The sequence below is a fragment of the Bubalus kerabau genome, chromosome 1 (assembly GCF_029407905.1).
Source record: "Bubalus kerabau isolate K-KA32 ecotype Philippines breed swamp buffalo chromosome 1, PCC_UOA_SB_1v2, whole genome shotgun sequence".
NCBI lineage: Eukaryota > Metazoa > Chordata > Mammalia > Artiodactyla > Bovidae > Bubalus > Bubalus kerabau.
This window is the reverse complement of record NC_073624.1, coordinates 148,025,631-148,045,104: the sequence shown is the minus strand read 5'-3', so window position 1 is coordinate 148,045,104 and position 19,474 is coordinate 148,025,631. Positions and strand designations below refer to the sequence as shown.

At 34.1% G+C, this 19,474-nt stretch overlaps 1 protein-coding gene across 6 annotated transcripts in view; it reads left to right on the top strand.

Annotated features, from left to right (window-relative positions):
• The window catches only part of SLC25A16 (solute carrier family 25 member 16), a 30,877-nt gene that overhangs the window by 3,159 nt on the left and 8,244 nt on the right, over window positions 1-19,474 (top strand). For 4 of the 6 annotated variants that reach the window (XM_055591245.1, XM_055591273.1, XM_055591228.1 and 1 more), the window contains exons 2-6: window positions 4,880-4,972; window positions 9,845-9,978; window positions 10,982-11,045; window positions 15,962-16,083; window positions 16,329-16,395. In XM_055591245.1, coding sequence (XP_055447220.1) covers window positions 9,916-9,978; window positions 10,982-11,045; window positions 15,962-16,083; window positions 16,329-16,395 — 316 coding nt within the window. In that variant the 5' untranslated portion in view covers window positions 4,880-4,972; window positions 9,845-9,915. The remainder of the gene's footprint in view (window positions 1-4,879; window positions 4,973-9,844; window positions 9,979-10,981; window positions 11,046-15,961; window positions 16,084-16,328; window positions 16,396-19,474) is intronic. The other 2 variants (XM_055591265.1, XM_055591256.1) reach the window with 1 other exon arrangement.

The window sequence follows — 19,474 nt, the reverse complement described above, 5'->3', positions numbered from 1 at the left end:
ATCTTAGACTTTATATTGGTTGAGGACTTGTGGTGAGAAAGACAATGAACAACATGGAAAAATAAGTTGTACGGTATATTAGAGATGACGAGTGAAATGGGAGGAAGTAAAAAGGATAATGGGCCAAAGAAATGGAGAAGCTAACTGTACAGTATTAAATAGGATAATTTGTGGTATGTCTCACTGGGAGAATGACACAAGCAAACTTGAAAAGGGGAGGGAGTTTAGCAAGTTGATTTCTAAGGTGGAGCATTCCAGGTGGAGAGAAAAGCTAAAGCAAAATCTTCAAAGTCAAGGAGGGCCTTATCATTCAAAGAACATCAGTGAGACCTGTGCACCTGGAGCCAAGTGGTATTGATGGGGGAAGGAGGTTAGAAAGTTAAAGGGGACAGGAAGTGAAGGGTCTTGCAAACCATTGTAAAGATTCTGATTTTTACTGGAGTGAAGTAAGGAGCCATTGTAGGTCTGTAGTTGAGAAGTGACCTGATATGACATGTTTCCAAAGGATCACTTTGGCTGCTCTGTGGAGAATAACTGTAGGGATGTAAATATGGGAGATGGGGGGGGGGCAGTTTGGTGGTTTTTGCAAAAATTCAGATGTTAGATGATTGGTACTTGAATCAGGTTAGTAGCAGGGGAGGTGGTGAAAAATTATGATAATCTGAATATGAAAAGAATACATGGTTTTCTGACAGGTTAGAGATAGGGTAAGGAAGAGAAGTCAAGGGGGACTTATTTTGGTCTCAACACCTGAAAGGATGAAGTTGAAACAGGAAGCCTGTAGTTGGAACAGCTTTCATGATAGTGGTGGGGAAAGATCAGGAATTCAGTTTTGGGCGTGTTATATTTTGTGATGTTGACACTGGAGTCTTGGTAACATGTAGGCCAGGTTAGCAACTAGGACTCTCATGCTACTGATGGTAATGCAAATTGGTACAGTCACTTTGGAGAACTGGCTCTGTGGTTATCTATGGGCATTTGTATACCCGCAGTTGATCCAGCTACGATCCAACAGTTCCACTCTGAGGTATATACCCAACATATGTATTTATGTTCTTATCTTTGATATTCATACTATCCCTATAGCAGAAGCAACCCACATGTCCATCAGTGTTAGAATATATAACTGAAATATGGTATTATCATAGAGTGAAATACTAGTAACACTGAAAATGAGTAAATTCCTGCCTCACCAACAATGTGTATGAATCTCACAAGTGTAATAATGAACAGGAGGAAGCCAGATACACTCACTACATACTGTGTGATTGTATTTGTATAAAGCTCAGAAATAGCCAAAGCTAAATTCATATTGTTGGAACTCAGAGGACATTTGGTTGTCTCTGAGAAGCAACAAATAGTGATTTGAGTATAAGAGAGGGACTTTTGGGAGACTGGTAATGTTCCATTTTTTTGATTTGGGTGATCTTTCTGTGGATCATGGAACTAAGATCCCATGTACTGAGACCAAGAGTTCGCATGCTGCAATGAAGATCCCCTGTGTGGGACAGCCAAATAAATAAATAAATATTAAAAAAGGAGTACTTACCTCAGAATATAATTGTAATGATTAAATAAAAAAGTACTTGTAAAAGCCTAGGCACAGTGCCTGTGGTTGAATCTCTTAACTTAGTAACTCGTACAAAGGAAAGCATACTTGTATTTTTGCTGATGATTAGCAATGGTCTTTGGCAAATATCTCAAGTTTAGTTGCTTAAAATGAAGATAAAGGCTACTTGACCTAACTCAGTGGACTTTTGTAATGATTAATCGAGCCATAAAGTAATATGATGAGCAAGATATTATAAAAGAAACTACTTATTCAGCAGATTCTAAATAATTTTTATATGGTTAATTCATAATGACTGGGAAAATAACAAACTATTCTGAAACCAAATATACCCCAATGCAAATTATTTTTAGTTTATCCTCAATTTTGAGTGACCATGACTGTTATTTCCATTAGTTCAGATAAGAGAAGCTTGATATAGAAGCTTACATGTGGATTTAATATTTGAGTACAAATAGGCAACTTATTTCTGGATATCTCAGAATATGGATTTTAGTACCAGTTACATGCTGAGCTGTTAAGTAAATGTGTGTGGATTTTAAATGATTTTGTCTTACATTTAAAAAAATTTTGTAAAGTAAGTAAGATTCATTCATTCATTGAGTAAATAGGTATTGAGTACCTGTTGAATGCCAGCCCCTGAACTAGTCTCTGGGGATGTAGTAGTGAAGTGAACCACGAAATTCCAGTACTCTTTTATCTTTCTTAATAAATATGTGATGAAGAACATAATCATAGAAAAGACACCAAGGACTTTTTTTGTCCACCTTTTTATAATAGTAAAAACTCATTTGGTTGAGTTCTTGCTACATATAAGGTACTTCACAAAAGTGTCTTTAGTCTGTTCAGGCTTCTATAACAAATATACAATAATCTGGGAAACTCATAAGAATAAACTTCTTTCTCCAAGTTCTTGAAACCAGGAAGTCCAAGGTCATGGTGCCAGCAGCTATCTGGGGAGACCCTGCTTCATCATAGCTGTCAACTTCTCACTGTGCTTTTACACGGTGCAATGAGCCAACGATATCTCTGAGGCCCCTTTTTGTGGGGGATGGTGCCTGTGGGATCCTAGTTCCCTGACCTGGGATGGAACCTCTGCTTCTCTCAGCGGGAGTACAGAGCCTTAACCACTGGACCACCAAGGAAGTCTCTCAGGGGCCTCTGTTATAAGAGGATTAGTTCCATTCATGAGTGTCCTAATTACCTCCTCTAATACCACCTCCCACCTCTAAATACCATCACTAGGAATTAGTTTTCAACATACAAATTTTCAATTCAGTTTAGTCACTCATTCATGTCTGACTCTTTGTGACCCCATGGACTGCAGCAGACCAGGCTTCCCTGTCCATCATCAACTCCCAGAACCTACTCAAACTCATGTTCATTGTGTCTGTGATGCCATCCAACCATCTCATCCTCTGTCGTCCCCTTCTCCTCCCACCCTCAATCTTTCCCCGCATCAGGATCTTTTCAAATGAGTCAGCTCTTCGCATCAGGTGGCCAAAGTATTGGAGTTTCAGCTTCAGCGTCAGTCCTTCCAATGAACGTTCAGGACTGGCTTCCTTTAGGATTGACTGGTTGGATTTCCTTGCAGTCCCAGGGACTCTCAAGAGTCTTCTCCAACACCACAGTTTGAAAGCATCACTTCTTTGGCACTCAGCTTGCTTTATAGTCCAACTCTCACATCCATACATGACAACTTGAAAAACCATAGCCTTGACTAGACGGACTTTGTTGCCAAAGTAATGTCTCTGCTTTTCAATATGCTGTCTAGGTTGGTCATAACTTTTCTTCCAAGGAGCAAGCATCTTTTAATTTCATGGCTGCAGTCACCATCTGCAGTGATTTTGGAGCTCCCCAAAACAAAGACTCTCACTGTTTCCATTGTTTCCCCATCTATTTGCCATGAAGTGATGGGGCTGGATGCCATGATCTTATTTTTCTGAATGTTGAGTTTTAAGCTAACTTTTTCACTTTCCTCTTTCACTTTCATCAAAGGCTCTTTAGTTCTTCTTCACTTTCTGCCATAAGGGTAGTGTCATCTGCATATCTGAGGTTATTGATATTTCCCCTGACAATCTTGATTCCAGCTTGTTCTTCATCCAGCCTGGCATTTTGCATGATGTACTCTGCATATAAGTGAAATAAGCAGGGTGACAATATACAGCCTGGATGTATTCCTTTCCCGATTTGGAATTTCAGGGAACACAAACTGTATACAGCAAAAAGTCTTTATATATTATCACCTTAGAAGCATGCCAAGCTAGTAGGGCCTAACTGGATTCTGATTTATGTTAAAGCCCGTGTATGTACTTTACTCTCATCAACATGTCTGCACAGTGGCATGTGGTGGGGACAAAATACATAATTGCTGGATGACTGAATGTAGTAGAGAAGGGACCCACAAAGTTCCGGTACTCTTGCATCTTTCTTAACAAATATGCAATGATGAAGAGCTGAACATAATCATAGAAAAGACACCAAGGACTTTTTTGTCTACCTTTTTATAATAGTAATAACTCATTTGGTTGAGTGGTTATTACATGTAAGGTACTTCACAAAAATGTCTCAGTCTGTTCAGCCTTCTGTAACAAAAGTACTATAATCTGGGTAACTTGTAAGAATAAACTTTTTGTGCTGTAAATGAATAACTGAATTTTATGGGTAAAATTTGGTTATTTCTATGAGAAGTCATCCAGAAGATGTTTCAGAGTCTTGTAGCTGTGTAAATACCTCCAAGTGTCTGTCCCATCACCACATTTAGCAAGATTCCAGTGTTCATCAGCAATTAGGGGGCAGATTTACACTCTTTAAACTTATTTTCAAGCCTGACATGCTCAATTATTAAGTTATAGAGAATGGGAGCCAATTGTCTTCATGTCTCTGCTTCTGGGCAGTTCTATTTGTGGAGATCAAATAAGAGATTAGAGAGTTTGCTAGCTGAATCAGTTCAGTTCACTTGCTTAGTCGTGTCTGACTCTTTGCAACCCTGTGGACTGCAGCACGCCAGGCTTCCCTGTCCATCACCATCTCCCAGAGTTTACACAAACTCATGTCCATTGAGTCGGTGATCCCATCCAACCATCTCATCCTCTGTCTTCCCCTTCTCCAGCCTTCAATCTTTCCCAGCATCAGACTCTTCAATGAGTCAGTTCTTCGCATCAGTTCAGTTGTGTCTGAATTTATTTATTTTTTATTTATTAGCCAAATTTATTTATTATTTGTTTATTAGCCAAATAAATTTAATCATGATTTCTATTTGGAAAGAAATGGTATGCCATGTCTTCCTGATCTTTTCAAATTTTGTAGGTATTGCTGGATGCTGTGCCAAAACAACAGTTGCTCCCTTGGATCGAGTAAAGGTTTTGTTACAAGCTCACAACCACCATTACAGACATTTGGGTGAGTTGACAGATGCTGAAGATAAAAAATGAAAATGTTATCCATTTGCTGGCTTGGTTTCTAGTTGTGAACTATAGTGGAAAGAGGACACAAAAGGGAGTTCAAGTTTGGAGGCAAATTTACAGAAGATGTAGCTGTTACCATTTTAATATTTTCATTTGCGATAGTGGTTATGTAGTTATCATTTTAGGGTACTAATGTACTCTGAACTAAAATCTTTGAATCATTGAAGTAAATACTACATATTTGTTTATTGAGATTAACAAATCACGTCCTTAACACACACACATAACAGCTTAGCTTGATTAAAAAAAAAAAGTACAGTTAGTGATACATATTAGGTTGTTCCTTTAAACGCTTAAGTGTGTGTTGTAGATACCTTAGGACAAACAGAATCCAGTGCAGTTAGTATCTACTGATAAACTTGCATTGTTAAAGAAATATCAAGTCCTTAGTTGTTCCTTACAGACATAAAAATCAGCTATTATAATTAACTTGGACACTCTAATAACATATCATTGGTGGAAATAAGGATTTTTTATAGCTCTTTTTGGAGGGCATTTTGTTAATATGCATCAAAGTCTTGAAAAGACAGGTCCTCTTTGGCTTTGCAATTCTAGTTCTAGGAAGTTGTTTTAAGAAAGTAATCAGAAATATGCTCAAAGAGGTATATACAAGAATCAAAGTATTATTTCTGTTGGTTTAAAAAATAAGAGCCAACCAAAATGTTTAATAATAGAGAATTGGTTAAGTTAAATAATAAGTATTATTTAAATAAATAAGTCCATATTATAGACTCTTTTGCAATTATAAAAATTATAAAAATATTAACTGACTAGGAAGGATGTTAGTAACAGTTAAATGAAAAAAATATTGCAAATGATTTAATGACATTGCATTTTATCTAAGTAAATATCTGTTTAGAGAAAATGCTAGAAGGAGAAATATGAACATTAAGTGCTTAATTTTCAATGGTGAGATTATAGGTAATTTTTTTCCTCTAAGCTTATTTGTAATACATATTGAACATATATTAACTTTTAGAGAGCAAAAGATTTAAAACAAAAAAAAATTAATGTGGACAGACACCAAGAAAAAAGTTAGGTCAAGGCAACTAACTCATAACACTCATTTGCTTTTACAGTTTTATGCTTCAGTGATGTATACTCTGCATAATCTATCCATCATTTTATAAGAAGGATGTTTAACAGAGTGAATAATTCAGTTATTTTAACAATTGGGTTTTTAAAATGTGATTTTATTTTTATTTATTGTGGCTCATTTTATTGTCAGTAAGTAAATCTGCTCTTTAAATTGAAAGAAAAAAATTGCTAATATCTCTGTGTCCTACTGCTCACTCAGGTATAGAAAGAATCAGATATTTGAAATTGTTGAGAGACTATATATAAAACTGGAAAGGAAGGAAATGATTTTCTTTTGTTGTCTAAATTGAGGATGAAAGGAGTTATATTACTCAGTATCTGGTGGTGTTTAACAATGACCCAACGTATGAATGTCTGAGCAGTATTGTTTTATTCCTTTAAACTTCTCCCCATGCTGATGTATGTTGTTTTGTTTCCGGATTTGTAATCATTAGGTTACATATTCACATTAGATTTCACGCTCTACAGGGCTGCATGCCATGGGTTGCAGTGTACCCTACAAGGCATTCAGAATTTGAAATAGAATTCCTGGAATGCAGCAATGAACATATTGGTGTACTTTCATGTATCTTTGAAATATACAACCCCCCCCAAAAAAAGTATTAATGGCTTTTTAATTTATTTGAAAAATGTTGTTGGGCATTTTATTCTAGATGCCTCCCTTTTTACATGCATAAGGTAGTTTTTAAGCTTTGCTTAAATTTAAAAGCAAACATGATATTTCACAAAGATGAAAAAGATATGCTATTGAATAAGACTTCCACTTTAGCTTCTTTTAAAAAGTGTATAACATTACTTCCAAGGCATCAAAAACTTTTTTACTTTGAATCAAAATTATTCTGACCAAATGAAAAACAAGAGTTATAATTAGAATTTCTTCTTCCCCAATTTGCAGTGAGTGTAAGGAATTTTTTTCCTGTAATATATTGAAAATCTTTGACCTCCATTTAATTTTTTATAACCAATGTGATATAAAAATAGGGATTTGAATCATAATAGGCTTATTTAAAAATCCTCTTAATTTTGCTGTCTTTATGTTTTATTTTTATTTTTTGAATGTACAATATTTTCACAAGTTGATAATTCATAAAGCATAAAAGCAAATACCTTTCTCCCTCTTTATCTCTTCATTAGAATTAAGCATTTTTATAATTTTCTTCCATTTCCCTTCAGAGGTTATGTGTATATACACAATCATATGCTTATATTTTATTAAATGTTCCTTGCAATTCTAGCTTGATAAAAATAAGAAGGATATAGAAAAGGATCTAAATAACACACAAGCTTGATATAACATAGACACAGAAGACTTTGCACCGTACAGAGAATATATATTCTTTCCAAATATGCTTATAACACATGCAAAAATTCGTTCAGTGTTATACCATAAAGAAAAATCTCAATTTCCCAAAGTAATAATAGTACAGAGTATATGTTGCAGGAGAAAAAACAGTGTAATTATCTCAAGGGATATTTAAATACCATTTGAAAACATTCAACATCCAGTGTTTGTTTTTTTTTCCCTAGGTGAGATTTTTGTGAAAAGCATATAGCTAGACTTGGCCTTTTAACAGAATTTGAGAGTCTTTGGCTTTTAACAAAAGAATTTATATAATTTAGATTTCTTTTTCAATTATAGATTTGTGTTTTCTGTTCATTGTGCTTTTCTTGTGTCCTCCCCAGCCACCCTCCCTTGCTCTTTGTCTCCTGATTTCCTTTTTTTGAAAGTACTCTATTTCACTTCTACTAATTATTTCTCTTTAAATATTTGTAACAAAGAGTCTTAGAGAATAATTTAATAAACATATTTGGAGCCACACAGAACTTCAGAAATAATCATTATCAGTACAGTTGAAACTTGATCTATGCTTCCTGTTCCTGCTCCGTGGCCATTGTTCTAAATTTAATTACCCCTAAATTGTTAAAAACACATTTGAGTATCTTAAACTGAGCTTAATGTTAGTCTTCTCTTCCAGCAGGAAGGTGTTTTTGATAGATCTTAGGGGTGGTGTCTGAATATATTTAGTTTTATTATTCATATATTTTGGAAGAACTTTATGTATTATATCTATATATGTTTATATATATAAATAGAATTATTTTAAATAATTAGTCCACTTAGATATCTGTTTATTAAAAATGCTTTAGAGTTTATCTTTTCTTGGACATTAATAAGTACCTACCAGTTTTAATTTCTGGGAAGAGATCAAAAGGTTTCTTGAATTCTAAACTTTGAAATTTACCTTCATATTTGATAAAATTTTTGTTTGGAAAATTTGGAAAGAAATTTGAACTTAAATAGTTTAATGATATAATTTAAATAGTTTAATAATGGAATGTAGAAGTCTGTACTACAAACAGGATTAATGATTGGTATTATTGGAATAATAAACATCAATATGTCAGACCAGAAGTTAGTCTTTTATCTGTACTAATTGAAGTATACTATTAATAAAAATTTGCCCTGAATTTAGCTTTTTTTTTCACTTTTTATTATGGAAACTTTCAAGCATGCAGAAGTAGAGAGAATGATATAATGAGACCCAGGTTTCCATTACTGTGCTTCAACAATTAGCAACATATGGTCAATTCCATTTCTTATACCATTCCCTCTCCCCACTGGCGTATTTTAAGTTAAGCTCCAGATATTATTCCATTTATAATTGCCTCAGCATACATCTCTAGACTAGAAAGACCACCCCCAAAATAATGATAATAATAATTACAGGCAGATGCTTTAACCTCTGAGCCACCAGGGAAGCCCTTATTAACATATAATATTCATTAAATGTTCAGATTTCCATGAAAGTCTTGTCAACTTTCTTTTTGTTTTTACAGTTTGTGTGTTTAATCAGGATTCATATGACATCATATGTTACAGTGTTAGAATTGGTTGATATATTGCTTGTGGCCTATAACATTTTCCTATACTTCTTTACTTTTTTCCTGTTTATATATGGGGAAAGAAAACTGGGTTATTTATCCTATAGAATCTCCATGGTCTGAATTTGGTTATTATGTCCCATGTTATTTTTAAAAATTAATTAATTAACTAATGAGTTAACTAACCACTGGACCACCAGTGTCCCATATTATTTAGTGTCTTCTTGTATCACCCTTATTTTCTGTAAAGTGATAGTTAAATCTAGACTTTGATTGGATATAGGTTCATTTTTTATTTATGGTAAGAATATATCATAGGTGGTGCTGTGCACTTGTGTAAATAGTTTTTAATTTGTAGGTTTTTTGTTTCTTTTATTAGCAGTTTCCTGCTTGAACAAACCACATATGTATCTGGGTCAGTCTAGGAAACCGTCTTCATCCTTCTAGATACCTAGTCATCTGCATTGCAATATCTGGACTTTGAATATAATTTCTATTAATTTTTTTGGTTATTTTAGATTTAATTAACAGTTTACCAAAACTTGTAGCTGTTCTTGCTATGTTTTACATGTTTACATGCTGTGCTAGTCACTCAGTCATGTTGGACATGTTTACATGAGGAATGTTTGTGTTATTTGGACATATGATGTATTTTAAGTAGCTTTAAGTGTTATATAGAAATTACTATTCATGTAATTCGTCAAGCAAAAGTATATCATGAATGATAGCATAGTAATTTTTATCTGTGATTGTCATGAAAATTTGGATTTAGGTAGTTTTCTCTGTTGTAATAGTATTTCTCTTCTAAAAATCTTTCTGAAAATAGGAGTATTTTCTACATTGCGTGCTGTTCCCAAAAAGGAGGGATACCTTGGATTGTATAAAGGGAATGGTGCAATGATGATTCGAATTTTTCCCTATGGTGCAATCCAGTTTATGGCATTTGAGCAATATAAAACGGTACTTGAACTTTTATCTTTTTTTTTTCCTCTTTTATATCTTTGAATATCATACTTAGTTGTCAAGGCATTTGCTTTGGCCTTTACCGTTACTTTGGATGAATGGGTAAAGTAATGCCTTTTTGAAGGAATAAGACTTCTGATCATTTAAACTTTTAAGTATAACTTGAGTTTGGAGTTATCTGTTCCAGAATTGTTAGTCATTTTTGACTAGATTGTTTGTGTTCAGACTTATGAAGAAGAGCCAAGTGGATAATAGTAAATCCATAAAATATCAATAGCTTTTTGATGTGCTTTTTGTTTCTCAGTTGTAGGAGAGGAATAATTGAGACTTTGGATTTTCCTAATAAATAAAATAGTGAAACCATATTGTGAAAGTCTGTTTTTAAGTGACATTAGAAGTTAACACCTTTCCCCATCTACTAAGTTTCTCTTCTCTGCCTGACTGAAAGTTTATCCTCTCAAACATCTTAGTGTAGAAAGGGATTAAATGCATTACATCACAGAGTATCTTAAAATGAAAAGTAAGCAGTAGAGACTGGGAACAACATTCTAACCTAGTCAGACAGACAGTGCTATTGTATCAAGACCTCCATAAATGCTTCATTTACATTTTATTCCTACTAATGCCATTCACACTTTAAGTATTTGTGGTCATCAGTGTGTAGTATAGTATATTTGGCAATATTGTTTCTGTAAAAGTGCATAATCAGAGCAGATGCTACAGAGGAAATTGTTGTTTAGTCGCTAAGTCGTGTCCGACTCTTTTGCGACAGAGGTTGCGACAGAGGAAATAGCTGACCTCCTTTTGATGTGATGTAACACTGCTCAGCTTTATATAATTGTGCTCATTTCACTCACATTCAGTACTAATTTCCTTTTTTTTTTTTTTCTTAAAAAAAAGCTAGTTCTAAAACCCTTTTGAAAACAGTCTTTATCATTAAACAGTGAAGTTGGCAGCATTTAAGAAATATGTCATTTAATTTGTTGTTTTTGGTTTCTAGCTAATTACTACAAAACTGGGAGTTTCTGGTCATGTGCACAGATTAATGGCTGGATCCATGGCAGGTAAGGAGTGGGTATATTTTATTTCTGCAAATTAATTTCCTATTTAAATAGTTAATTTGCTTTAGGTGGTATGTATGTCATTGATCGCATAGCACACATTTGTTATCTTCCTATGCTCAATTATGCAAGAAATCATTTATACCCCAACTCAGAGGCTTTTACAGTAGGAGATGGTAAGGAGTAGTCTGCACTTAAAACTATGTGAAACATATGTTCCCTTTGACAGATCTACTTTTGGAAATGTGTATTTTTTTCTTTCAAAAAATTTTTTAAAATTATAATGGCTATAGTAATACATATTCCTATACAATGAAAATAGTTCCACTCCCTGGAAGCAGTCATATTATTAATAGCAGTTTCTTATGTTATGCTTTTTTCAAATACTATTCTATAGGATTAGAACTTTTCTTTTACAATTATCTCAAGACTCTTTCCTGTATCAGTACATAGATCTTTCTTATTTTTGTAAATAACTGTATTGTATTTTAAGGTAAGAATGTACCATTATTAAGACCACGGGAAGTTGATATATCAAAATCTTAAATTTTTGTGGATCACAAGGTTTATAGAATTTTGATTTTTTTTGGACCTAGATTTACAGTGTGCAACCTGACCTACTTATCCATAGTTTTGCCTTATCCAATGTTTACTTAGTTCTTTTTTACTTCTGATAGGCTGACCCAAGATCAGTAAGTAGAAAAAAATAACCAGGAATAGTATTCAAAATGTTCAGCAAAACAACTGTAGAGATGCTAAAAAATAGGGCAGGTTTTGAAAGCCTCCAATTAACTTTTTCATGACTGGATCAGGAAATGGTATGTGGTGGTGGTGGGAGTTCTGGTTATGGGAGAGGACTATCGGGCATGATGGGGGCAGATCTTGGGAGCTGGAGCAACAGCTGTCTGTCAACTGGTATTTCACACTGGCATGACAGTGTTAAAGTGTATTGTACACTTTGTTTGTACTGATCACAGATAATCTTTGGGCACTTGACATGTAGTTCAAAGAACAATACTATGAAGAAAGTGCTATGATTATCTCTCATTTTACAGAAGGAAAATTTTAATAAAGTTTTCAAATCTTATAATTTATCATTTCTAACATCACTTTAAAAATTTTTTGTCTCTTAAATTTTATAAGTGACTGGTCAAACTCTTTCTTTCAGGGTTGTAGGAAAGATGAAGTAGGATTATGAGTTAAATTCTGCTTTGTATTATTTTCTTTTCATGACACTTGATTATTGATGGAATAGCATGTTCATTTGGTGCTTTCAGCTTCATTTTTCTGAAATGAAAGTCATCTTAACATCAAAATTTCATTATATACTGGAAAGTAATAATAAACTGAAGGATCTTCAGTTATAAATTATTTAGAAAGTTTTGGCTGTGCTAGGCTTTTGTTGCCGCAGTCTTTTCTCTGGTTGTGGTGTGCAGGCTTCTCACTGTGGTGGCTTCTCTTGTTGTGGAGCCTGGGCTATTGGGCAAGAGGGCTCGGTAGCTGTGGTGCATGCATGGGCTTCGTTGCTTCACAGCGTGTGCAGTCTTCCTGGACCAGGGATTGAACTCATGTCTCTTGCATTGGCAGGTGGATTCTTTACCCCTGAGCCACCAGGGAAGCCCCTCAATTATGTTTTAATTTTAATTTATTATTATTATTTTGGCTGTTCCAGGGCAGGCGGAGTCTTAGATCCCTGACCAGGGATGGATCCCTCACCCCCTTCAGTGGAGGTGGATGGTCTTAACCACTGGACCACCACTGAAGTCCAGTGTGGTATTTTAAAAAAGCATTGACAGAGTCATCATGAAGTGAATCAGAACTTAGTTGAATAACCTCAAACTTATTTTACAGTGCAGTATTGATTTTTGTTTGAACAATGTAGGATGTCATAATCTTTTCTCTACTTGCTGCTGCTGCTGCTGCTAAGTCGCTTCAGTCGTGTCCGACTCTGTGCGACCCCATAGACGGCAGCCTACCAGGCTCCGCCATCCCTGGGATTCTCCAGGCAAGAACACTGCAATTTCCTTCTCCAATGCATGAAAGTGAAAAGTGAAAGTGAGGTCTCTCAGTCTTAGGGCTTCATAATTTTATACTTCGAGTGAAGGGTAAAATATGATTATCAGAAGACTAGTTCTCACCTCCCACTTATTTCAAGGATAAATAAACATATTGAAAATCTTCAGGGATTTTCAAGATTTATCAGAGTACAAAAGTACTAAAAATTTTCTTGCTAAATTCTAAAGTTTAAAATTACATTTAAATCATTGAGTTGCTTTTAGAAATATCAGACAACAACCCCTGCACACTCCCCCCCCAAAAAAAAATTTGTAATTTTTAAACATCCTGGTTAAAAGATTTTGTTTTTCTTTAGGAAGATTTGATTAATTGCTCAAATTCAAAAGAAACACACCATATAAAAACATGCTGAAATCAACTGGCTGAAAAATTGTAAAACTAGATCATCAGTTGAGTATTATAGTAATCATAGGCATTGTTTTTACCATTCTCTGAGGTATAGTTATGTTATGGCAGTTCCTCAGCCTGACTTACAGTGTTACAGCTTTTAAGCTAATGCCTCCTTTACCTTTACAAATTTCTGGATGACCTCATTTTCTACTGAGTTTACTATTTTGGTCACTTTGTTAATCCATTTATTTCATGTTCAGCCACTTGAAGCCAGTAGGAAGACAATGAGAAGGCTTGGGGGCATGTAAGAGGAAAGAAGAAATAAATGGAGTCTGGGAGAGCAAATGCTAGAGGCAAGACAAAAGTGATCCAGATAGGAAGCAGAAAAAAAATACAGGAGTTGTAAAAGTTTACAGAAGTTTAAAAAATAAAATGAATAGTGATGATTTGGATAAGTAAATCCTAGCAAAATCTGATGTTTAACCAAATTGTGTCACCATGATCAAGCCTTAAAAAATGGTCATTATTCTTTTCTATAGTTGTTAAACTCCTTAATATGAACCATTTCAATAAACATGACACTTGTTTATAGAAAATCTCTCTTCATTTTATTTTGTTAAAATTTCCCTTGCAAAATATTTAGCACAAGCTGCAAAAAATTAAGCCACGCTGCAAAATATGTAGTTTTTAAAATATCTGGATAATAAGATATTTGCTGTGAATTAAACATGGTATTACCGCCAAACCTTGTTTTAGGAACATCACATTTGCACTGTATTGGTTTAGACTCAGACTTAAAAGAGGCCATTTAGAAAAGTCACTGCCTGGACTGCCAGACATGACTAGTTTGAATACCAATAGATAAAAAAAAAACAAGTTATATAGTTGGGAAATGAATAGCTTGAAAACAAATAGCTCAAATGGAGAGCTTAAAATCAAATTGACTGAAATGAAGGATTGACATTTCCAACAACTGGACTGCTGGAATTCTTCTTTTTTAAAAAATAATTTTATTTATGGCTGTGCTGGGTCTTTGTTGCTGCAGGAGTTTTTGTCTAGTTGCTGCGAATAGGGGCTACTCTTTAGTTGCGGTGGGCTTCTCACTGCGGTGGCTTCTCTTGTTATGGAGCGTGGGCTCTAGAGCCTGGGGTAAGTGGTTGTGGTGCACAGGCTTCGTTGCTTCATAGCATGTGGGAATCTTCCTGGGTCAGGATCAAACCTGTGGCTCCTGCATTCTGGCGGCTTCTTTACCACTAAGCCACCAGGGAAGCCCTGAGTGCTTGAATTTCTGAACTAAAAATTTCAAATGTTAGAAAGTATTAAGTAAATGTTTGAGAAAATGTAATTATAGGGAAGGCAATATATGTTGTGATATGAACCAGAAAATTTAGTCTCAAATTCTACTCTGTCATACAGAAACTCTGTGGATTTGGTCAAGTCTTTGGTGCTTTACAAAAATAGAAGACTATTTTTAATTTAAAAAGTAACTCATACATCAACTATACTGTAATAAAGAAAAAAAAAATAAAAACTCAGCTTGTTAGTTTATGGAATTTTTTATAAATCATATGTTGATAAAAATCTAGGACTTAATAACTAAATTAGCTTAACAAGAGATTTTATCCCTAAAGCAAATTGTTTCTATTACTTTGGACATTATATTTTTATTATGTTTAAAGTGAAAGTCGCTCAGTCGTATCTGACTACGGTCCATGGAATTCTCCAGGCCAGAATACTGGAGTGGGAGCAGCAGCAGTAGCCTTTCCCTTCTCCAGGGGATCTTCCCAACCCAGGGATTCAACCCAGGTCTCCCGCATTGCAGGCGGATTCTTTACCAGCTGAGCTATCAGGGAAGCCCCTTATTATGTTTAGTCAGTAACAAATTTATCTAAATATTATATATTTTTCAGTTTTTTTTTTTCTGTCATGCCACAGGGTATCTTAGTTCACTGATCAGGGATCGAATCCAGGCCCTTGGCAGTGAGAGCATGGAGTCCTAACCACTGGACCACCAGGGAATTCCCCTTACTTAAATTTTAAAAAGAAGATACTGATTATGCTTTGAATTTTTTTAAAAAAAGTGCCCTTATTTTATATTTAAAAGAATTTTTTTAGGTAAGTTAAGCATATCTCCATTTTAGGATTAGAAAAAATAAGTAAAACATCAAATGTCCTGCCTACTGCTACAGAGATAGTCAGTTTTTCTTTTCTGATATCTTATCTGACAAGTAATAGAATTTTTAGGGGGTGAAAAAAAAAAAAAAGAATTTTAAAAATACTCATGATCCACTAACACTGTACTCTTTTGGTGCTAACATTTTAGCTTCACAGTGGGAAGAATTTGAAAAGATGTTTTTAGCTGATGATATTATATAATTCTGTCAGTAATATTACCTTTGATTTCATTGGGTTTTCATCATTACTATATAATTTGAGACATTACTAATGATAGGAAAGATATATATATATATATAATGATTCTTACACATTTTAAGTTTCTACTTTCTTTTCAGGTATGACAGCAGTTATCTGTACTTACCCTCTTGACATGGTTAGAGTACGCCTAGCATTCCAGGTGAAAGGGGAACACACTTATACAGGAATTATTCATGCATTCAAAACGATTTATGCAAAGGTATTTCATTTTTACTTTTCTTGTCTATAACATGCCCTTTTATACTTAGCCAATTATTTTTAATGTTATCTAAGGAGTTTTTCTTTTACTTATAATTATTAACATTAATAATAATTATGAAAACATATCTGTGTTTTAGTGTGGGTCCAGGATAATATATCCATTATAATGTATGCTTTTGTTCTTTTGCATTTATTATAATGAGCTCAATGTAATTTTACTTCTAATTTTTCTTCATGCAAAAGGAAGGTGGTTTCCTTGGATTTTACAGAGGCTTGATGCCTACTATATTAGGAATGGCTCCATATGCAGGTATGTTTTACATTTGGCAACATCTTGGGTTTTTCATTTTGTTGTAGGAACGATTTTAAAGTTGAGCATTTATTATTTAAGCCCCTAATCTGTACAGAATTGCTTTTTTTCCTTTCTAAGGATAACCATTGATTAAATAATTTCTTCTTTCCCCAGTGATCTGTAGTGTCACTTCTTAAAACAATAATAGAGTGCAGTTTTATAATAAGTCCTTACATTTGGTAGGACAAGTCCCTTGACCGTATGTTTCTTTTCTTTGAGTAATGTAAGGACTGTAGATATCTTGCTATTCCACATGCATTTTAGAATCATTTTTTGATGTTGTACAAAAGTCTTTGTTGGAAGTCTGAATGAAATTGCATACAGAGCTTCGACATTTTTTGTTAGATATATTTATAGACACCTTATAAGCTTTGTTGTGTCTTTTAGAAACATTACGTTTTCAGTTTATTGCTTGATTTAATTTTTATATGATTTTATAGCTAGCCATTCTACTTGTTGGTATTATAGCCAGTTACCATGTAAGTGCTTTGGATTTCCTGTGTGGACCATCACATCCTGTGCAAATAACATCATTTTTCTCACTTCAGTTCAAATCATTATTTGTCTATTTATGTTTATCTTGCTGTACTAGCTAAGGATCTACAGTGCATCAGTGAATAAAAGTGGTGATAGTTGGCGTTTTGGCTCATTACTGAATTTTAAAGGACATGTTTCTAGTATTTATTTAGCCTAATGTACTATTTATCAGGTTGAGGTAGTATGGTAAGAATTTTTATCTGAACTGGTGTTGAATCTTATCAGACACTCTTTTCTGCATTTACTGATATGATAAGTTTTTTCATTTAATCTATTAATTTGATGAATGGCTTTAATAGATGTTCTAATGTCAGCCCAAATTGGTTATGATGCAGTGATCTTTTTATATCCTATTGGGTTCCATCCACTAATTGTTTTTAGAAGTTTTACATCTATGTTTATGAGTGAGGTGTGAGATTAGTTTGCAGTTTTCTCTTCTTGAACATCCTTGTGTGGTTTGGGTGTCATGGTTACATAGGTCTCATAGAATGAGTTGAAGAGTATTTCCTCATTTCTATCCTCAGGAACAATTTGTATAAAATTATTAGAATTATCTGTTTCTTGAAAGTTTTTATTGTGAGATGATTTTTAAATACTGGTTTAATTTCTTGAATGGTTATATGACCATGTAGGTTATACGACCATTTAGGTTTTCTGTCTCTGTGAGTAATTTTTGGTAATTCATACCTTTCTTTACCATTTTGAACTTGACTGTTTTGTGTTTGTTTTCAACTTTCTTGGCAAAAGGTTTTCCTTATTTCTTCATATTTTTTTCACATCTGCTCTATCTGTAGTTCTGTTGTTTTTTAATTTCTTTTATCGGTTATCTGATTTTATAAAGAATCAGTTTTGGCTTTCTTTCTCTTATCTAGTCTACCTTTATTTTCCGTTTCATAGATTCTTGTTCATGCATTAATTATCTCTTTTCTCTTGGGTTTATTCTTCAATTGTGTGCTTACCTCATTAATTTTTGGCCTTTGGGTTTTTTTTCCCTTAACTACCTGCTTTAGTTTCATCCTTTGAGTTTGTTATTTTATTCATTTGTTTTTACTTAAAATTGGAAAATTTCAAACATATTAAAAAACTGGCAGTAGTATAATGAACCACCATGTACCCATCTAACTTCATAGTGGTCACCTGATGACATCTTGTTTCATCTATTCCCATTCCTTACTCTCTTCACCTTTTACCCCCTAAATTTTTTTAAAGCAAATTCACTTTATTATATTTCACCCACAATATTTCCAGTATTCAGCTCTATGCTTTTTTTTTAATGAGTATAACCACAGACCATTATGAAACTTTTATTTTTACATTCTTTTTAAAAAATATCTTCTTTTCCATTGTGGGTTATCATAGGAATTGAATACAGTTCTCTGTACTATACAGCAGGACCTTGTTTATCTGTTCTATATATAAAAGCTTGAAACTGCTAACCCCAGCCTCCCTTCCGCCAGCCCCCTCTCCCCTGGGAACTACCAATCTCTGTGTCTCTGATTTTGTTTCTTGGATAGGTTCACTTATGTCATATTTTAGATTCCACATAGAAGTGCTATCATATGGTATTTGTCTTACTATTATGAAACTTTCTTAATGTTATCTAGTGTATTGTCATTGTTCAAATTCCCTGAATTCATAATTTTTAAACCTAGACCCAAGTTAATATTTGCCTGGGTTATCTTTCTTCATCCTTTCATTTTCTACTTTTGCATGTTTTTGTTTTACGTATTTATTTTGTAATCATCATATAGCTGATTTTTTTTTAATCCTGTCAGTAAAATCTTTAATTGCCAGTTAGTCTACTTAATGGTTGTTGTGATTATTGATACATTTGGACTTGTTTCTTTACCTTGATATTGATTTCCACTTGTTGTTTTTCTTTTTATGTTTCTTTATATTCCTTTCTTATCTTGTTTGCTTGTTTTCCTGAATCCTTACTCCCCCAATTTTTATAAATATAGAAGTTTATTTGCCTCCTCCTATGCCTGGTGGTCTTTGTTTATTTAGTTTGTTCTTTCCTGTGGGTTTTTTTTTCTCGGGTGGTCTTTAACTATGAGTTTCTATTACCTTTTTTTTTGGCCACATTACATGGCAGGTGGGATCTTAGTTCCCTAACCAGGAATTGAACCCATGGCCTCTGCACTGGAAGTGTGGAGTCTTAACCACTGGACCACCAGGGAAGCCCAACATGTTACTGGATCTTAATTTGAGTTTCTGACCCAGTGATTCCATCTTCTCAAGGCCCAACGGCAGGATCTGTCTCAATGACTTGACTGTTAGTATTAAAATGTAGAGTCACTCCACTTCTGTCATGGGCCACAACTCCCAAGTGGACCTCAGATTATATTTTTGGAAGGTGATGCTGCTAGGGATTCCTAGAAACTAGGGATTCCTTTTTGTAAGCCCAGCAATGGATATAGTTGTTCTGTAATGATGAAAACTCCTGGAATACCTTCATTGCCATTATGCTGGAATAAGAAAGCTTTACTTTTTTTTACTA